The sequence below is a fragment of the Penaeus japonicus genome, unplaced genomic scaffold, assembly GCF_977035675.1.
Source record: "Penaeus japonicus unplaced genomic scaffold, GWHDUDI00000001_assembly GWHDUDI00000015, whole genome shotgun sequence".
NCBI lineage: Eukaryota > Metazoa > Arthropoda > Malacostraca > Decapoda > Penaeidae > Penaeus > Penaeus japonicus.
The window spans coordinates 12,552,147-12,572,873 of record NW_028234417.1 but is presented as its reverse complement, the minus strand read 5'-3'; the positions used below and the strand labels follow the sequence as shown (position 1 = coordinate 12,572,873).

The 20,727-nt window shown below is 44.6% G+C and overlaps 2 protein-coding genes across 2 annotated transcripts in view; one reads left to right on the top strand and one right to left on the bottom strand.

Annotated features, from left to right (window-relative positions):
* Positions 1 to 1,853: 1,853 nt before the first annotated feature.
* LOC147470364 (uncharacterized) lies at positions 1,854 to 10,584 on the bottom strand. Its single transcript, XM_086544496.1, has 2 exons — positions 9,749 to 10,584; positions 1,854 to 2,147 (listed from the first exon to the last, which is right to left on the bottom strand). The coding sequence occupies exons 1-2, from the start codon at positions 9,925 to 9,927 to the stop codon at positions 1,907 to 1,909; spliced, it is 420 nt and encodes a 139-aa protein (XP_086400622.1). The 5' UTR covers positions 9,928 to 10,584; the 3' UTR covers positions 1,854 to 1,906.
* Positions 10,585 to 17,720: 7,136 nt separating this feature from the next.
* Positions 17,721 to 20,727, top strand: part of Mcm10 (minichromosome maintenance 10 homolog) — a 12,290-nt gene continuing 9,283 nt past the window's right edge. The window contains 5 exon segments of the mRNA XM_086544208.1: positions 17,721 to 17,858; positions 18,669 to 19,515; positions 19,775 to 19,937; positions 20,156 to 20,307; positions 20,634 to 20,727. The exon segment at positions 20,634 to 20,727 is cut by the window's right edge and continues 8 nt beyond it. Coding sequence (XP_086400334.1) covers positions 17,840 to 17,858; positions 18,669 to 19,515; positions 19,775 to 19,937; positions 20,156 to 20,307; positions 20,634 to 20,727 — 1,275 coding nt within the window. The 5' untranslated portion in view covers positions 17,721 to 17,839.

Below are 20,727 nucleotides of genomic sequence, written 5' to 3'. Positions count from 1 at the left end.
AAGGAAGAAGAGAAAAGATGAGATGAGAGGGAAGAAGGGCAGAAAGAGGAAGGAAGGCAGGAGGTAGGGAAGAAAGGAGAGGTAGAAAGGAAAGGATGGTGGGAGGAAATGGAAGAAAGAGGGAGGGAGGGAGGGAAGAAGGTAGAAAAGGAAATGACGAAGGACAAGAGAATAACTCCAACCGAGCAAGCCTTGAAATGGAGGGCGTGGTGCTCGGCGTGGGCGTGAAAGAGTGTGGATGGCAGGTGTGCAAGCGTCAATGCAACCTCGCGTTCGTCCTCAAGAGCTATACGCGCAAACTTTTTCTATGGCCTCAATCGTGCACCCCCCCCCACCCCCCCGGCCGTCATCTGCTTCCTTTGATCGCCGGAATCGCCACTCTCACGCACGGATGGACAGGACGTGTTCTTGCGGCTCGTGCAGAGTAGAAAGAAAGAATTGCAAGAAGGCTAGGGCCGCTGAGACTCGTGGTGTTGCAAGCCGATGGTAGCTAGATGGCCGACCCACCCACCCACCTACCCACCCAGCTATCCACTTAACCACCCACTTACCCACCCACCCATCTACCCGCTCGCTCGCTCGCACATGAGAGCAATTACCCTCACAATCACCATGGCGCCTTCGGGACACTGGGAGTGATCTGGCGACACGTGACTCCATCGCCGCCGCCGTCCCTTTCCCACTCGGCTTTCCTACAAGCCCTTCGGATCCATTCGGCGAGTCGAGATCCACCTTTCCATCGGCGAGCCTTCAAGCGGGTAGAAAACACACACACAAATGCAGACAGACACAAAAAATCTCTCATTCTCTCTCTCTCTCTCCTCACTCACTCACTCACTCACTCACTCACTCACTCACTCACTCACTCTCTCTCTCTCTCTCACTCGCTCACGCACTGACCCACGCTCTCTATCTCCCAATCAATCCGCCATTGTCCCGCTCCGATATGACTTCATCGCGCCACGAACAGGCACCCGCTCAACAGCCTCTTCTCGTGTCTTATCGGCTGATCCCCTTTTATATCACTGCCACTGTAGCTCAGCTTGTCCTGCTCCCCCGTTTCGCCCAATCCGCTACACTAAGAACAAAGAAGGGAACACAGGAGGTGAATTGAAGCAGGATGTGCTGATCATTCGCTAAATATTTTCTTCCTTCTCCTCCCTCATTTTTTCCCTCCCACTTCTTTTCCTTCTCCCCTTCCTCCTCTTCCTCTCATTCATTCTCCCCTTCCTCTTCTTCCTCTCATTTATTCTCCCCTTCCTCATCTTTCTCCTCCTTTCACTCATCCCCCTTCCTAATCTTTCCTCACCACTCCCCTTCTTTCTCTTTCCACTCCTCTCCTTATTCATGCACTTCCCATCTTTCCCCTCCTCCCTTTCCGTATCCCTTCCCTTCCCTTGCTCATTTCCCTCTTTCTCCCCTTCCTTATCTTTCTTCCTCTCCTTCTTCTTCTTCTTCTTCTTCTTCTCCTCCTCCTCCTCCTCCTCCTCCTCCTCCTCCTCCTCCTCCTCCTCCTCCTCCTCCTCCCCCTCCTCCTCTCCTAAGTCCCTCCCTCTCTCACCGGGTATGTAGAGCGCATTTCTAGCTTTCCTCCCTAAGACAGGAGGTGAAGTGTGTACTTTACGCGTAAGCTCCGAGATTACCACCTCTCAACCGAATAAATAAAGAACCTCATGGGGTGGGGTTTGGTTGAAGGGGTGGGTGTACTTACCTTCAGCTGGCGTGGAGGGCGGGGTCGGAGTACGGGAAGGGGGAGGGGGTTGGGAGGCCGTACGAGGAATGCAAACAAGGGTAAGCACCTTGTGTTCGCTCGCCCCCTCTCCGCGTCCGCCAAGAGACCCAGGGCACTTGTTGTAATCCACATCACTGCCATGTCCAGCGACACCAGAAATATCTCCCGTCACACTCATTCAACAACAACAACAAAAAATAAACCCACAACTATCAATGGCCCTAAAAGCACGAAAAGGATATCTATAGTCTCCTCGAGGTCCTCAAGATCCCACTCTATGGAACGGAGGGCGTTGCGGAGCTCTGTGTTGGTCCAGTCGAGTTCCTCCTTGCTAGTGATGACGGCGCCCTCCTCCTGCAGCTCGCCCCAACGCTGGTACAGGCCTCGGGTCTTGTTCAGCGCCTTGCACACCTCACTGCAACGGAGAGTTCATGATAGGAGTGTTATGTTGCATAAAATGGTTTATTACTTAGGAAAGGTTAAAAAAAAACATGGTTATAATACGCTGAGCAATTCTAAATCTCAGAAAAAAAAACAAAAAAAACATAACGAGCACAAGAACCACTTTCATAGCATGTGACCTACGACATGCCATCAGGGTTCCGCATAACACTCTCTTGCGACAAGACAGCTTCCGTCTCAGATAACCTGGCCAGGAAGCACGGCGCCGCCCAAGCCCTATGCAGCATTTCCAGGCAGCACACGTAGGCTGCGGACTGCCTTCATTACAGAGCACAGAGCAGCGGGTCTACCACAGGTCGCCGGCCGGGAGGACAAGAAAGAGCCATGCGCGGATGAAGGGCACAATGGAGGGATAACGTGAAGAGGAAGGGACGGAAAGAAGGGAAGAGCGAGAGCGAGAGAGTGCGAAAGGAGAAGAGACGGAGAGAAAGAGAGAGAAGAGATAATGAAAGGAAAAAGAAAGAGAGAGAGAGAGATAGAGAGAGAGAGAGAGAGAGAGAGAGAGAGAGAGAGAGGAGAGAAAGAGAGAGAGAGAGAGAGAGAGAGAGAGAGAGAGAGAGAGAGAGAGAGAGAGAGAGGGAGAGAGAGAGAGAGAGAGAGAGAGAGAGAGAGAGAGAGAAGAGGGGAGAGAGAGAGAGAGAGAGAGAGAGAGAGAGAGAGAGAGAGAGAGAGAGAGAGAGAGGGAGAGAGAGAGGGAGAGGGAGAGAGAGAGAGAAAGAAAGAGAGAGAGAGAGAGCAGAATGAAAAAAACGAGGAGAGAGAAAGAAAGAGAAGAGAAGAGAAGAGAAGAGAAGAGAAGAGAGAGAGGGAGAGAGAGAGGGAGAGAGAGAGAGAAAGAAAGAGAGAGAGAGAGAGCAGAATGAAAAAAACGAGGAGAGAGAAAGAAAGAGAAGAGAGAGAAATTCGAACTGAAAACTTGCAGGTTGACTGTGCGATCCACTTGTGAATTCATCCTAAAACAGGATATGCTAAGTACACTTTGGCGCCTCATGCAAGTACAGGACGGGCGAAAGGCCTTGCAGTTGACGCTCCTCTCTCGTTTAGCGTGAATGAGAGAGAGGGAGTGAGAGGGGTGGGGTGGGGGTGGGGTGGGGGTAGGGGTAGGGATGGGAGAGAAAGAGAAAGAGAAGGAAGAAGAGAGAAAGAGGGAGAGGAGGAAGAAGAGAGAAAGAGAGACGGGAGGCGGGGGAGATGCAGGAAGAGGAGGAAGAGAAGGAGGAGGGAAAATAATAGAAAGAGAGGTATGGACACTCAGGAAGGTGGATACAAAAGAGAAAGAGATGAATGAAGTGAAGAAAGAACATGAGGAAGATGAGACAATGGAGGAAAGGGAAAGCTGCTCCTTATTGCGACCCCCCCCCCCATCTCTCCCTCTCCTTCACGCACGCGCGCGTGTGTCTGTCTCTGTGAGTGAGGATAACCGATGTTACTTCATCCTTTTGAGATGTAAACACTTGTGTCAAACTCTCTCTCGATCCTCCCTCTCCTCTCTCTCTCTCTCTCACCCTCTCATTCTCTCTCCCTTCCTTCCTTCCTTCATTCCTCCCACGCTCCCCTCCTTCCTATCATTGCTCCTTCTTCACCTACATACTTCTGTCACATTCCCCCTTCCCTCTCCCCCTCCCCCTCCCCCCGTTTCCAACCTCCCTCCCTACCCTCACGCCGGCGACACCGCGACGACGTGGCACTCATGATAAACAAGGGATACTGTTGCTGTTGCTCAGGTTGATGACGGTGCAGTTACTCCCGGCGCCGTTCTTACGATTGTAGTTATTATCGCCGTTGTTGTCACTTACGATCGGTATTGCAGTTCTGATAGGTTTTGTAGATATTGTGATCGGTGTTGTAGTCATGTTCGGTGTTGTGGTGATTATGATCGGCGTTGTAGTTATTATCGGTCTTGTAGGGATTATGATCGGTGTTGTAGGTTTTATCGGTATCGTAGTGATTATGATTGCAATAATAATAGATAGTAGATGATAGATGGTCGGTGTTGTTCTTATGACCGTTGTTATACTTATTATCAGTGATATAGTTTTAATTAATCGCTGTATCGTTACAACTGGCTCCCGTTATGACCGACACCATGAGACGATGCGTAAAATTCACCCGACGAACGAAAAACAAGAGGAAATATGGTCACTGGGATGCGCAAAACAGACAGAACAGAGAGAACGAAAACTTTCAGTAAAAAAAGGTATACAAGAATAAATGTCGCCATAGGGATACGCAGGATTTAGAGAAAGAGAGAAGAGAGGAGAGAGAGAGAGAGAGAGAGAGAGAGAGAGAGAGAGAGAGAGAGAGAGAGAGAGAGAGAGAGAGAGAGAGAGAGAGAGGAGAGAGAGAGAGAAAAGAGAGGAGAGAGAGAGAGAGAGAGAGAGAGAGGGAGAGAGAGAGAGAGAGAGAGGAGGGAGAGAGAGGAGAGAGAGAGAGAGAGGAGAGAGAGAGAGAGAGGAGAGAGAGAGAGGCGAGAGAGAGAGAGAGAGGGGCGAGAGAGAGAGAGAGAGGAGAGAGAGAGAGAGAGAGAGAGAGAGAGAGAGAGAGAGAGAGAGAGAGGAGAGAGAGCGAGAGAGGAGAGAGAGAGAGAGAGAGAGAGAGAGAGTGAGGAGAGAGGAGAGGAGAAAGGGAGAGAGAAGAAGAGAGAGAGAGAGAGAGAAGAGAGAGAGAGAAGAGAGAGGAAAGAGAGAGAGAGAGAGAAGAGAGAGGAAAGAGAGAGAGAGAGAGAAGAGAGAGGAAAGAGAGAGAGGAAAGAGAGAGAGGAAAGAGAGAGAGGAAAGAGAGAGAGAGAAAGAGAGAGAGAGAAAGAGAGAGAGAGAGAGAGAGAAATAGAAAGAGAGCGAGAGAGAGAGAGAGAGAGAGAAACGGAAAGAAAAAATGAAATAAAATAAAATTTAAGTAACCGACCCCCTCATTAAACCAACAGACGAAGCAAAGAAATCGAAGCATTCCCAAGCCTCCTCCTCGAAGGTGGAGGCTGAAGGGGGACGCACTTACTCGGTCTCGCGCTGCCTCTGCCCATGGAGGGGGGGTAGGTGGGGGTAGGCGGAGGGGAAGGAAGGGGAGGGGGAGGGAGGGAGAGAGAATGAGAGAGAGAGAAAGAGAGAGAGAGGAAGAGGGGGGAGGGGGAGGGAGAGGGAGAGGGAGAGATAGAGGGGGGGGAGGGAGGGAGAGAGATAGATGTAAATAGATAGATAGATACGAGAGAGAAACAAGAGCGAGAGCGACGGTAAACAAAGTGAAGGAAACGAAGGTCAAAGGGCAAGTTCACCAAGTCGCTCAACTCTTACGGAAGAAACCGTAAGATGAAGTACTGGTATATGTATATTCATCTCGAGCGGCGAAGGGGGCAGGGAGACACGTTGCAGCTGCGCGGGGAGGGGGGGGGCAGGGGAGGCAAGGGAGGCAGGGAAGGGAGGGAGGAAGAGAAGGAAAGGGGAGGAGAGAGGGGAAGGGGGGGATGGGATGGGATGGGATGGGATGGGATGGGATTGGACAGGATGGGAGGAAAGTGAAGAGGGGGGAGGCAAGGTGGGTATGGGGAAGGAAAGTAGATAGAAGGGAGAGAAAAAGGTAAGGGAAGCAAGGTAGGCTGGGGAGGGAATGGGAATGAGTAACAGGGGGTGGGGGGCAAGGGAGGGGAGACGGGGTGACCTGGCACAGCTGGGCACTCCAAAGGGAGAATAAACATTGCTCAAGGACAGGAAGAGTGGGAATGGGGGCACAGGAGGGGAGGCGCAGAGGAGGTAGAGGGGGAAGAAAAGGACAAAGAGGAAGAAAAGGGTGGAGGAGAAAAAGAAGTAAAAAAGGAAATTCTTAATAAGAAGATGTCCAAGAAAATGAGGAAGAAGAAAAATAGAAAAGGGGGAGGAGGAGGAAGACGAATAAGGCAAGACGAAGAAAGGAAGAAGGGGAAGAAGAGGATGAAGAGGAGGAAGAATGATAATAAGAAGAGGGAAAAGAAAAACGAGAAGAAGAAGAAAGTAAGAGAGATGGGAGGAGGGTGTGATGCTGACTGGATCAATAGTTTTGCGTTTCTTTTCTTTCTTTCAGTCTGGGAATGGAGTAGGCAGAGGATGAGCAACAGATAGTCCCCGCTGAGCGTTCGGCTAAAACGTGAAGTCTGTGAAGAACGCTCGCTCTCTCGCTCTTGCTCTCTCGCTCTCGCTCTCTCGCTCTCGCTCTCTCTCTCTCTGTGTGTTTGTATGTGTGTATGTGTCTCCACTATAAAAATAAAATAAAATAAAATAAAATATAACACGTTTGAAATTGAAAGACAAAAAGCATGCGAACACATATACAGGAAAAAATACCGAGAGAGAGAGAGAGAGAGAGAGAGAGAGAGAGAGAGAGAGAGAGAGAGAGAGAGAGAGAGAGGGAAAGAGAGAGAGAGAGAGGGAAAGAGAGAGAGAGAGGGAAAGAGAGAGAGAGAGGGAAAGAGAGAGAGAGAGGGAAAGAGAGAGAGGGAGGGAAAGAGACAGAGGGAGGGAAAGAGACAGAGGGAGGGAAAGAGAAAGAGAAAGAGAGAGAGGGAGAGGGTAGAAAGAAAGAAAGAAAGAAAGAGTGAGAGGGGGGAGGGAGAGAGAAAGAGAGAAAGAGAGAAAGAGAGAGAAAGAAAGAAAGAAAGAGAGAGAGAGAGAAAGAAAGAGAGAAAGAGCGAGAGAGAGAAAGAGAGAAATAAAGAATGAGAAAGAGAGAGAGAAAGAGAGAAATAAAGAATGAGAAAGATAGAAATAGACAAAGGGAAAGAGAGATAAAGAACGAGAGCGAGAGAAAGCGAAGGAGAAAGAAACGACCTAGCCACCCCCCCTCTCCTTCTCCCCCTCCACCCCCGCCACGACCAGACGTCGGGAGAGCAACATCAAGTAAACGAGACCCGACACGACGGCGCGCTAGTGATGTTCCACTTCTTGCTATCGTGGGAACGACCTCACTCAAGTGCACAGGATAATACGTGTCAATTACTAAATGCGTTAGTTTTAAGTCCTCCTAGAATAAGATCATCTTCCTAGAATTCCATCGGCGTGTATGCTAACGGGCTTCAAGGTGACCAGGGCAATCGCGGTCATGCACACGGACACCGACCTGGAATACTCAAGTGAATGATGCGAAACCTTGCCTGCGAGGCCTGTGTCGCCTGGCTGTTTTCATTTCTTTCTTTTTTTTGTCAATCTTTCTCCTTCTCTCAGTCTGTATGTCTACCTGTCTTACTCTCTTTCTCGCTCTCGTTCTTCCTCTACCCCCTTCCCTTCTCTCTTTCTCTCTCTCTCTTTTTCCTATCTTCCCCTATCCCCCTCTTTACCTTTCTTTCTTTCTTTCCTTCCTTCCTTCGGATATCAAACATCCGTACACTTCGTAACTCCCCTCCCCTCCACATTTTCTCAAACATGTCCAACACACGTTACGCACAGCCCACGGCACCGCAGCACAAAGACGCCGCCCACTCTGCATGCACACGACGCGACCCCCGTAAATGCCACGAGAAGTCAGTCAGGCAGTCATTATCTCCACCGACGCCAGATAAGGATCTTTGGGGAATGAAGGAGAGAGGAGAGGGAGAGGAAAGGGAGAGAGGGGATGGGCTGGAGGAGAACGAGGGAGTGGAGGGAGAGGAAAAGGAGAGAAGGGGTGGGGCACAGGGCGTCAGACAGAATGAAGGACGAGGATAAAGAGAGAAAGAGAGAGACAGGAGGGGAGAGGGGAAAGATAGGTGGTGATAAACGAAGAGGAAAAAGAGGAAGGGGAAAAGAGAAGGCGAATGACTTAGAAGAGAGAGAAGAAAAGGAGAAAGAAGGAGGGGACGGAGAAGAACTAGAGAACGGGAAAGGGCAGGAGGAGATCGACGGAGAGCAGGAGGAGGAAAAGGAGTGAGGGGAAGGAGGAGAAATATAGAGAGAGAAAGGGAATTGGTGATGGGAAGAAGGTTAGGACCGACAGAGGAAAGGGAGAGAAGGAGAGGGGGAAAGGGAAACAAAGGAGGGGAGGGTGATGAATAGGGGAGAGGGGAAGGCGTAGGGCAATAAGTGGAGAGCGAAGGAGGGGAAGCAGAGGTAAAGGAGAAAGGGGAAGGTAGAATGCGATGAGCGAAAGAGAAGAGAAAGAGGGAAATGAAAGAGATTGGTAGGATAAAGCGGAGAACAATGATGAAGAGGTGGATGAAAAAAGAGCGAAGAAAAGGCAGAGAGAGAGAAAGAGAGAGTAAGGAAGGGGAATGGAAATAGGAAGAAAAGGAAGAGCAAGAAGAGAAGAGGGAGGTGAAGTGGATAAGAATCAGCAAGTGAACGCTTCCCTAAACAAACGGACGTTCGACCAGTTGTTTGCCATCAAATGGGTGGGTTCTGTATATGATTATCAACTGATATACCAGCATGTGTGTGTGAGTATGAGTGTGAGTGTGAGTGTGTGTGTGTGTACATGTACATATACGTATATGTGCGTGCGTACGCGCATATTTGTGTAAATGCGATTCCTTTGCTTGCTTGTAGTACAAATAAACGATCCAGGAATCGGATTCGGGCACTGGTCTCGCACCGCCGCCGGCCTCAGTGACGACTTTGCCAGTTCTGCGAGCAAGCAAAAACCTGACACGCAATTACGCTCTCCGAGAAAGCGGTTCTTCGGTCGGGATTAACGGCATAAAATGCATGATTTTCATACGCTCATCACCGCCGCTTGCACAATATCCAAGCCAAGCAAACACAAACGTCGATCTCTTTTAACCATGTTCGAGGCACGTCGAGGAAGCAAGTGGATACGCCAAGTAACAAACACCAACCGTCATTCTCATTTTCGCACACTGATACAAATACTAACACACAATTATTAAATAAACTCATATCATGGACAAGTACAATGTGATAAAAATAAATATACAAATAAAAAAGTCCCATCTTAAAAAAAAAACGAACAGGACATAGAAGAACTTCCTTAACTCCGCTCTGACGCCAGCCCTGGTGAGAGGCATGCTTCTGCAAAGAGTCAGGAGCTCAGCAGTGCTCTCTACTCACTCTCTATAAAATTCAATACAATATAGTCTCAAATAAGCACAGGGAATGGTGCTACCTACAAGTACAGGCAGATTTAGATGTGTTGCACTGTCATCGTTTTTCTTTTCTACTTACTTTACCTTCTCCAAACACTAGCAAAACAAATGCAACCCTTTCTCCAGTCAGACTTTGCAACCTGTCAGAATATGCAAATCGGAAATGCACCCTAATCACAGAGACACTCGTTCATGGCGTCTGCAACATGTACACACACCGATATGGCTTGACGTTGAAAAGTGCGGATAAATACCGGCTGCCAGTGCCCAGGGAGCTTGCCCCATCCTTTTCTCGGGCCGGAGGAACGCATCTCGACTCGCGATGACCAAAGACTGTTCCCTCCAATGAATCAATCACTCCCTGTGCACCCTCATGAATGCCAATCCGCTCAGAGCGTGCTAACGAGCGGTCGCGACGTCTACAAATATGCCACTATCGACTCTGACGCGACGTACAGGACCATCACCTGACCCTTCCTACCAGCCTTCGCCCGAGACAGGTCGCGGTTACCTACTTTTTGGACGTGAAGTAAAAGAGGTCGATGAAGTTGGAGTATCGAAAGACGCTGAGTTCCTTGAGGCTTCTTCGCACACTCTGCTTCCGCGTAACAGCACTGCTGGGCTTCCGCCTCACGCCTTCGCCGACGCCCTCGGCGGCGAAGCGGACGCTGTTCGAGGGCGCGTGGCCCGTCATGGCACCGAGGAATAGCTCCTTGGCACTGTCACCACTCGTCACACTGACTCGTCGAACTCGCGCGATCACTGCGTGGCACTGGTCTCGACACACACACCTTGGTCAGGCCAAGTTACACCACTACACGGTCATCGTCTTGGGCTCATTCACCCGCGGCGGCTCTGACCAGCACCAGGGAGAGCAGAAACACCATTACCGCCCGCCCGACCAACCACCGTTCCTTGAGTGCCCGCGCCGCCCGTCTACCCGCCTGCCCGCCGCCCAGAAGTAAGCCTGAGGGTGCCTTCTTGCGCGCCCGGGCCACAGCTACTGGCGGAGGGAGAGCGGCCGCTGCACTACGCCGCTTGCCCGCCTGCCCGGGCACCTAGACCTTGACCGCCGCCACCAACCACCGCGCCGGGCCGCACCAAAGCCTCAGCTAGTGATCACAATTGCAATTCATTGGACGCTGCACAAACAAACACAACTTGGCCCTGCTCTCTCGCATGTAATGGATACACTGATTTATCTCAGCACTCCGCACTCCCCACGCTGCGGGGGCAACACGCACGCACGCACTCTCCACCGCAACACCCTTGACGGCTTCAGTATCTTGGGTGCCCTCTCGCGTGTGCGTATGTCCGTTTGTAGCCATGGGTAGGTCGACAATGTCTGTAACTAAGGGTGGGAGAGTTATATAATAGTTCGAGTATGTGTGTGTGTGTGTGTGTGTGTGTGTGTGTGTGTGTGTGTGTGTGTGTGTGTGTGTGTGTGTGTGTGTGTGTGTGTGTGTGTGTGTGTGTGTGTGTGTTGTCCATACAAGGAACACAAACCACCCTCTGTGCTCTCGGTATCATGCAAGTCAGGCACTACCCGCCATCGCCATTCATACCTCACCTCATTTGTTTTCTAACGCTTATTCTATACTCTCATACCTTCTTCATTCCTGAAATTGTCACTCAGACACCAAAAGTGGTCCCTCTCCCTTTCTCTCTCTCTCTTTGCCTATTTCCGTCTGTGTGTGTTTATGTCTGCCTCTTCGTCCATCTGTTGCCTCTATATCCCTTCTGCCACCTTTATCCCTCTCTTCTTCTCCCTCTCCCACACCAGTTCCGTCAACATGATTTCGAAACAAAAACGGAAAACAAACCGACCCGCAAATATTTACGAGCCTCCCGGCAGCTGCAAAAGCAAGCAAGATCAGTTCCCATCACTTTTGTTCCCAAGACCACGCTAACTGAAAGCTACGGCCGGTGCGAGACTCCGGCCGAAGGGCAGTGCGGAGACGAAGGCGAGGCAGCGAGGTGACACACGCCGACGTTATCTGTCTCTACGTGAGCGAGCATGTGTTGAGTGCCAGCTCCTCATCCGGGCCTGCTGCATCCGACTGCTTCATCTATCGCCCTCTGGATAAACCCTCTCCCCTTCCCCCTCGACCCGAGAGAAGATATGCCCTCCCCCCTCCCCCTCAACCCGAGAGAGATGTGACGTCAGAAGTGCCCAGTGGCTCGCTGGACGTGCCGCTCTCCCGTAGGTTGAATGTCCTGAGGTCAAAATGCCGTAATCATATCGGGTTACTGGTGACGCCCGCCGAACACCCGCTGACGAGAGGGGTGAGGGGCGATTACGGCGAAAGGAGGAGAAGAAGGAAGGAGGAGAAGAGGGAAGGAGGAGAAGAAGGAAGGGGAGTAAGGAGGAGGAGAAGAGGGAAGGGGGTGAAAAGGAGAAGAAGGAAGGGGGTAAGAAGGAGAAGAGGGAAGGGGGGTAAGAAGGAGGAGAGGAGGGGAGGGGGGGGTAAGAAGGAGGAGGAGAAAAGGGAAGAAGTAGGAGGAGGAGAAGAGGTAAAGTGGGGTGTAGGAAGAGGAGGAGAAAAGGGAAGAAGTAGGAGGAGGAGAAGAGGTAAAGTGGGGTGTAGGAAGAGGAGGAGAAAAGGGAAGAAGTAGGAGGAAGAAGCAAAGATAAAGAAGTAGGAAAAGGAGGAAAAAAGAAGATAAATAGGAGGAGTAGAAGGTGAATGAACGAGGGGAGCATAAAAGGAGATATATAAATATATAGATGAATAAAAGAAGATATATAAATATATAGATGAATAGAACAATTAAAAAGGGAAAAAAGGAGAAACGAAGAAAAGCGAAAGAGAAAATGTTGTACACCAATCGGAGCAGAAGACCAAGACGCAGACCATCCTCCTGACCTTAGGAACAAGTCTAGTATGATGGGTCGACAGAACACCCCCTCCCGCCCCCGCCCCCCTAGGCTGGCGTCTGGGCATTTACCCTGCCTTGCCCCCCCCCCCCCCCCCCCCCCCCCCCCCCTCCTTCGGCACCAGCGTGGGCCGCCACTCACAAGAGAGATTCGCGTGCTATCATGCTGGTCTCGAGTTTACTTGACAGAGCATGACACGCAAGTGTCACTCGATATCATATACATGCATACAAGAACACTCATTATCATGTGCACTTTCGTGTTAATTAACATATGTATTCTTGAGCGCGCGCGCGTGCATGTGTGTGTGCATGTGTATGTTTTTTTTTGTGTGTTTGTTGTTTTTGGGTGCAAGTGTGTGTGTGTGTGTGTGTGTTTGTGTGTGTATGTGCATGTGTTTGTTTTGTGTGTGTGTACATATGCATTTTTATGTATGCATGTATATGTACCTCAGCATGCACGTCTGTACGTATACACATATCTCGACCATGCATAAGCTATGCACTCCATGTGCATGTCTTTAAATGTATAAATAAACACCCAGGCTCGGGATCCCGTGTTCCCACGGAGCTCAACATGCGTGCGGAAGCGCTGGCACGTAGAAGACGCTGCGAGTGCGGTATGCGTGCTCTGCTTGCATCTCAAGTGACCCTGGAGACTTGCCCACGGTAATATCGGGGTCCTCAACCTTTCCTCGCGGCGCTGTCATGCAGGCGTTCAGGCCATGGTTTTTATATGCATTCAGGCCCGGCAAGACAGACAGACAACGAACGCAACCCAAAACGAGCCCCCGATTTATGGCCTTAAGACATCGGCAACACGAATTCCGGGTTACGCTCTCGTGCAGATAAGAACGGGTGCGAGTTCCCATTTCAAGGTCACCTGCTGATTGGAACTATCTTTAGCTGCCGTATACTCGAGTCACTTCTTGCTGTCAGAAGTCTAATGTTGTCAGACCAGTAAGACATCTTTATCTTAAATAAGAAATAACTACCTTATCGGGATTCTCAAATGACGTCAGTCAGGTAATAATGTAACTGCTGATAATTCTCACTCAAGATTCTAATCATAATAGAATTAGTCACCTGAGGGCAAATACACAAATAAAGGAAGATAAAGAACATACATACAAGACAAAGACTGTTTCTTAACCCGGCGTCAGGACTCAAGCTACTGTGGGAGAGTTGGTACAGCAAATGGCCGAAGAAAAGGGAGTCCTTTGTGTGTGCATTGCCTTTTGATAGCGGGTGATGGCGCGCCTCTTCAAAAGGAGACGCGACTGCCACATGGCCACAACTCTTCTCCTGGCAGACTCCCGTGAAAAAAAACACATCATAACTATCTGTTTTCCGTTGGAGAGTCGTGTGACAAAACCGAAAGAAGGGAAGAAACACTAGAAAACAATAGGCATCTACCAATAAAAAATAAAACACATGAACAAGCGCACTTCGCCTGCACAGACAGCGTAAACCCCTGCACTTTCATTATCCTCACTGTCTGTACTCTGGCGCAATAGACAAGCGATGGCACGCCACTCAAAATAAAACTCGCACACTCTCCATGTACACAGGGATAAAATGTCCAGGCTTTATTTAGTAACGGCGCCACTTAATCCATACCCGACTGCTGCTCCCATAAGGTCAAGAGCAAGTAAAAGTTAAATGTAAATCAATACTTCATTGCCTTGATGAGCAATATCCTTAACTTGGATAATCATGAAACACGAATACAAAAACTGCACAAGTACATGACAGTCTCGCCATAAAGACTTACAAGTAAACAAATCCGGAACACTTTTCTCCGTTTAACATTCACAACGAAATGTGCATTTTCTAAACAGTGTCCGAATGTAAAGCATTGCATATGGCTGGGCTGGCACTCCTCTTGATAATCACCAAGAGCACTACTCTTGATAATTATCAAGAAGAATATGCAAGTTAAGATGTAACACAGTCAGCTCACACACGCATCAAAGCTAAAGTAAATAAACATGAAGCGCATTGGAATGTACGCAATTATCTGCACGAGTTATGGTGCCCTCACTGTATGCAGTCTCATCTGACATTCATTTCGGCGCAAATTGCATAAATAAAAGTATAATTAATAAGAGTGATAACTGATGGCATGGGGATGACGGCGGTGGTGGTGAGGACAGCGAAGTGATGGTGATATTGATGCTGCGTATGATGATGATGATGATGATGATGATGATGATGATGATGATGATGCTTCCAGTTTAAGTGACATATATCGCTTCTGAACTGGGTCTTCTACGTGATTTACATATCCACTATGAAGGTCTGATGACTTGCTGCCCCTTCGTTTTAATATCACTGACGTCACTCATCTCAATGTCAACTTGATGCCAAAAGTTAAATGAGCTTAAAGTTTGCAATGAATAAAAAAAAAAAAACAATTTTATGCAAACAACTCCTGTCTCGCATCTCGCATCTGCATACTAATGATCTTATGGGATCTGTTGCATCCTGGCATCAAATATGTGGTATAATAATGTTTCTCTGTAAATGTTTCTCTTAGAATTCATAATAATACTGTAATAATGTCAATAATGACAATGTTAACAGCAAAAGAAATAATGCTAATAACAACAATAATAAAAACATCCAAAATAATAAGAAAGAATAATATTCAATGACAATATTAATAATATCAATAATAAAATCAATATCAGTAAGAGTATAATAATACTGATAATAATATAATAAAAGTCATAATAATAATAATAGCAATAATAATAATAATAATAATAATAATAATAATAATAATAATAATAATAATAATAACAATAATAATAATAATAATATATTATCATGATAACCTTTATGATCAAAATGAAAATGACATTAATAACATTAATAATGATAATAATAATAATGATGATGAACATGAAGATGTAGATGTAGATGTAGATGAAGATGTGGATGAAGATGGAGATGATGATAATAATATTAACAATGATAATGCTATACTGCCACTACTGATGATCAATGATGATGATGATACATGTCAATAAATGCAATGTGTATGACATTGATGATGATATTAATAAAAATAAGTAGGGATATACCAATAGCAAAATTCTAACCAATAACCATACAACAAAATTGGGACATTACTACCTACTATGGCACTAGTATATAGGAAACCAGTCTATGAGGTCGTTGCACATAGTTGCATTACTTCGTTTTCAATTCTTCATTAGACTTGCATTAAAGAAAAAAAAAGAAAAAAAAAGAAAGAAAAAAAAAAGAAAGAAAGAAAGAAAGAAAGAAAGAAAGAAAAAAAATATATATACATATATATATATATATAGATATATATATATATATATTTATATATATGTATATATATATGTATATATATATATATATATATATATATATATATATATATATATATATGTCCTGTGCACTCAAATTTAATAAAAGTCTTCAGTTTTTTCTATACTTGCAATTTCAAAATGGTTTCAAACAAACCATTCCATCTAGGTCTCAAAATGTTCATTTTATTCTTCTGCACCAAGAACAAAAATATACTGAAGACATTTTTGCTTCAGGTTTCAAAAAAGAAAAGTGTTTATTTCATGATATAGTTATGATATCTTGGCAAAGTTTTTTGCTGTAATTAGTACACAGGCAGGTACTACTGTAACATATTTACAAAATTACATTAAAATCATGTATTTCTCAGTAAATGAAATGAAACATACCACCACCATGTCTCGTACACGTCCGTGGATGCATAGGTGGCTCATAACCAAATGTTCTGTATCATTATGCACCATGACTCAAAATAATATACTAAATAGGCCAAATTTCATGTTACCAATAACTCCTTTTTCATCTCTATAAAACATCCAAAATCTGTATAACAAAATCACTTGCAATGATTCTGATACCAATGCATCGGTACAACCCTAATAATAATAATAATGATAATATGAATAACAAGAACAGTAAGAGTGACAAGTACATTGAACAATGATGATGATAATAATAAACATCAATAATAATATGAAATAATAATAAAAAATATAATAATAACTGTGGAAGTAATAATAACAACAATAATAGTAATACTCAAACTAATGATGAGGATAAAAAACAATGTTAACCTGCTTTTCAGATAGCTCACAGAAACATAATCAAATCAACTCCTACTCATTCCCTCATCTACAAGAGGATAATTTGACATGAGAAATAGGTCAGGCCTATTTGTTGGATCACTGCAAGTAATATTGAGATTTTAAATTTATTTTCCTTATAATCACACATCTATTTCTTATTCTGTTCTCAGTATCTACTTAACCCATTGGTCGCAGTTTAAATTAAATATTTATGCAGTAGGATGGCTGGTTTACATTGTCTGGCACGGTGGCATCTGCATCTATGATCAATTCTGCCTTTGCAGCAAATCATGCCATCCGTTGCTAATGGGTTAACAGGTGACCCATATAAGTAATAAGCTGATTTGTATTTTTATTTATTGTAAACAATGAAATATGAACTAAATGTGAAAATATTGGGCAATGATCATGTAGTATCCTCAAGTTACATGTATGTACAGACAAGGCAGTGGGTATGCCTCACAAATATTTTAAGGTCACTGCTTGGCTGTGTCTCTGATAGAAAATTCTTTCAATTCCTCAACTAATTACACTTTTCTTATACTCAATCAAAATATGTGGTAGAGTTTATACTATAAGTGAATTCTGACATTATATACTGAGAGAATTGCAAATTCATTACTTAGAAAAAATGCAATCTCATTTTGCTGATTATCTTATATTTAAATTATCAGGTACTAACAACATATCTTTCCGGTTCATATACTGACAGAAATTGTTAATCGGAAAGATAATCATATTTACCTAAAGAAAAAAAAAAGAAAGAATTTGTAGATAAGATAAACAGTGTCACATGAGTATCGTTCAACTGTCATGACTCTGAAATTCCATTAATTCAGTCATCAATCCTGCATCAAATCATCAAATGAAAAAAATAAAATGCAACGTTCCTCTCAATGTCTTTCAAAAACTACTTCATGTGCCAACTCATAAGGTCCTAGAATGCAAAATCAAAATTTCTTCCAAAAGTGCAAACATTTCCTTCTGGATCTTAGGTCACCCGGGGCTTCCGTTGTTCTCATGAAAAGAATATATTTTTACTTACTCTTTAACCACAAAAAATGGGTCCTCCAAAGTCATGTCCACATGCGTAGAACAAAGAGCTAGATAATGTTCCACTGATATCACATACGACACTGAAATGGAAGGTGCTGATAAATGTCCTTTGATTGGCAAGATGTAAACATTGGATTGTTCCAGTAATGTTTAAGGTATTTCAATATCCACAAAAATGTGTATCAAAATTACTATGGTTATATTGCTCTGTTTCATAGCTAAATTATTTTTTTAAGCACATTATTTTGTACAAACCACACACCTTCATCAAATGTATCCTTTTATAAAGTCTTTACTAGTGTAATGGAGTTACTACCAGTTTCCCGCTTTCTATGGAAGAAATGACAACTTGAGAAAGCGACAAAGTTTCCCGTTTTCTATAACAATGAAACAGCTGGAGAAAATGGGCGAATTTCCCGCGTTAAATGTAAACATCGAGGAGTCGTGGCGAGGATCGGCGAAGGGAGAAGTATTCGCCAAGTTTATTGAATTATCGGAAGTTCTAGTCTTGCGATTGCTTTGAAAATGGCTGATTCTGAAGGAGGTAAGGTCTTTTATTACGAAATTGGATTGAAAATGTCAGTAAAGCTTCCATGGGTTGTTGTGTTGATAATCGTCTGAATACAGTGCGAGGGAGCTTCCTCTTGCTGGAAGACTTCATCATGGTGTAATGGAATACACATTTATATATAATTTGCAAAAGGACCAAATTTGATATAGGAGTCTATTAACAATTGTGTAAGTAGATTCACTAGTCCAAACTAGATTTTTTGTTTCTTTTAAATCCCACATTAAATACTAGGGGATGCAGCAGGTGCTTGCGGGAATCAGGGAATTGGTGTTACTAGAATTATATGAGTAACACCATCCTCATTAATCTGTATCATATTTAAGCATAAAAAATTAAGATTATAAATCTATTCTAGGGAAATGTTTAGGACTATGTAGAGATGTAGGAAAACTAAATATTTGGTATAAAGTATGGTCAGGCCATAGTCTACAAATCTGTTCAAACAGGTAAATCTAGTAAGTCTCCTCCATGTATATTCTGGCAAGATGGAGTTAGAAGACCTTCTTGATAGGTAATAGGGAAGTTGTCCGAGCTCTTTCTTGACAAACATATAGCTCAGTATATAGAGTCCTTAGCATCACTTCATGTGATGCTATTTTGCACAAATACCCCAATAATATATAAGCTGGCTATTTACTTGCATGATGTCAGTGCAGCCTCTGTAGGATAGAAATTGCTTGATTTTTAATTGGTAAATGAAAGGGACCTTGGTGGGCCTTCAATAGAGCCAGTGCCTTGCTGGATTTGCCCTATAACCACAAGTCATCTTTGTCATATTTCCAGAATATGATTTGGATTCTCTTGCTGCGATGCTGGATGATGATGACATGACTCCACAGGAGGAGAAAGAAGAGGACTTGGATGCTCTTGCTGGACTCCTGGATGATGATGATGATGTTGGCACTCCAGGGGCATCAGGCACTTCCGCAACACAACCCAGTGCTAGTGACGATTCAACTAAGAACACCAGTATGGTGGAACTTGGTTTAGTTATGTCTGACGATGAGGATGAAGCAAAAGTTCCTCCCAAAAATGTAAAGTCAAGCTTTGGTGCTGCATTTTCTGGCTCCAAATTTTCAAAGGGGGGAACAGACACTTCCAAAAAGAATGAACAGTTTGATCCACTGGAGGCAGAGTTGCAGCAGATGGAGGAACGCATGAACCTCTTGAGAGAACAACTCGCAAAGAAGAAGAAATTTGATCACAAAGGGGAAGACTCTGGAAGCAGAAGATTCACAAAGTTAACCAACGTGACTCAAGAACGCAGCCAGGTTGTAAGGGCTCTCTCGGACAAGGAGCAAGCAAAGCTTTATGAAGGCCTCAAGAGGAAGAGCGAATTGCATGGTGGTGACACCGATTCTGAAGATGAGGATGACAACAGAAATCCCTTTGAGCAGCATTTGAACACCTATGGACGAGATATCAAGAAGCGCATTGCACATGCCACGAATGAGAGACCATTGGACACCAAAAAGCAAGATATACTGAACAAGATGAAGAGTCCACCTGCCAAGAACCCAGGGTGGAAGGAGCTCAGTGGATCTCTTGTGTCCTTGAAAAGTGGTGGTACACCTGTGCCTGAGTGTGAAAAGAATGTGTCTGTTGACAGATTTTCAGGGATTAGGATTGTGTAAGTTTGAAACTTTTAATTATACTGCTATCTTAGAGTTACCAATCTATTTATTTATTTTTTTAGTTGTTAGATTTGCTAAGAATATGTAACTATGACGTTATGGCTGAAGGTCAAAGGTTGTGACATATGAAATTAGAATTCGTGCAGATGCTCCATTAGTTGAAAGAATAAGTGATTTACTATATTCTAAATGAATTAAATATTTGATGTTTAGATTATAAAACAGGTATGATTATAAAACATTCATCATTTTCAGCAACCCCTTGGTATCAGGTGATGCGATGGCTGAGAGAATGGAGGGTCGAAAGATGGTTCGCATGTGCACCATCAACTTGCATTTGAGAGGGGGAGAGATTGAAGGAGATTGGGTCACCATTGGAGTTCTTGTTTCAAAAAGCCAAACCAAGACCTCACAGAAGGTAATTGAATGTTGATGATTGATTTAAGAGACCATCATGTATGCTATATTAGGCTTAGTCTTTATTGTGATAAGAAAGGACAAATGTTACATGAGTTTATCACTATATATATATTTTTTTTTCTCACCTGACAGAATTAACACCATCAAAATTTTACACTACAATAATGACTTCATTTATGATTACCTCAGAAAAAATATATATACAATCTCTTTCAGGGGTCACAGTATTCCATATGGAAACTGAGTGACCTCTCTGACTGCACAAAGACTGTTGGTTTATTCTTGTTCTCTGGAGCTCACAAGCACCTATGGAAAAGCAGTGTTGGGACAGTGGTGGGTCTTCTGAACCCTCAGATTATGAAAGACAGGTAAGGTGTGAATGCTGTTGTTATCATTGATAGTACTCTGCTTTAATGAATTACAAATGTGATGTAACTATTTAGCATTATATTGTCAGTTTTTAATTTTTGTTTAACTGGTTTTCATTGATATTTAGATATCTTTTGTTTGATGAATGAATTTGAGTGTAGGTATTATGTTTTAATCCTTCCATTGTAATTACTTTTGCATGGGTTTAGATGACTTGATTTTTCATGTAAGGCATTTATTGTCTAACCAAAGAAAGAGCAAGTGGTATGGGCCCTCATAAATATCCTCACAACTTACTGATCATATTGTGTTATTTTATTTTCAGACAAGGTGACAAAAATACAGATCTGCTTACCCTTTCCATTTATGATCAAAATAAGGCAATGATTATGGGTTCTTCTAAGGATCTAGGATGGTGC

Excerpts from the sequence above, each read along its gene's own strand:
- LOC147470364 (XM_086544496.1), bottom strand. The coding sequence starts at position 9,927 with ATGACGGGCCACGCGCCCTCGAACAGCGTCCGCTTCGCCGCCGAGGGC. Across the intron at positions 2,148-9,748 it reads TTTTACTTCACGTCCAAAAA|TGAGGTGTGCAAGGCGCTGA; the intron begins GTAGGTAACCGC and ends TCTCCGTTGCAG.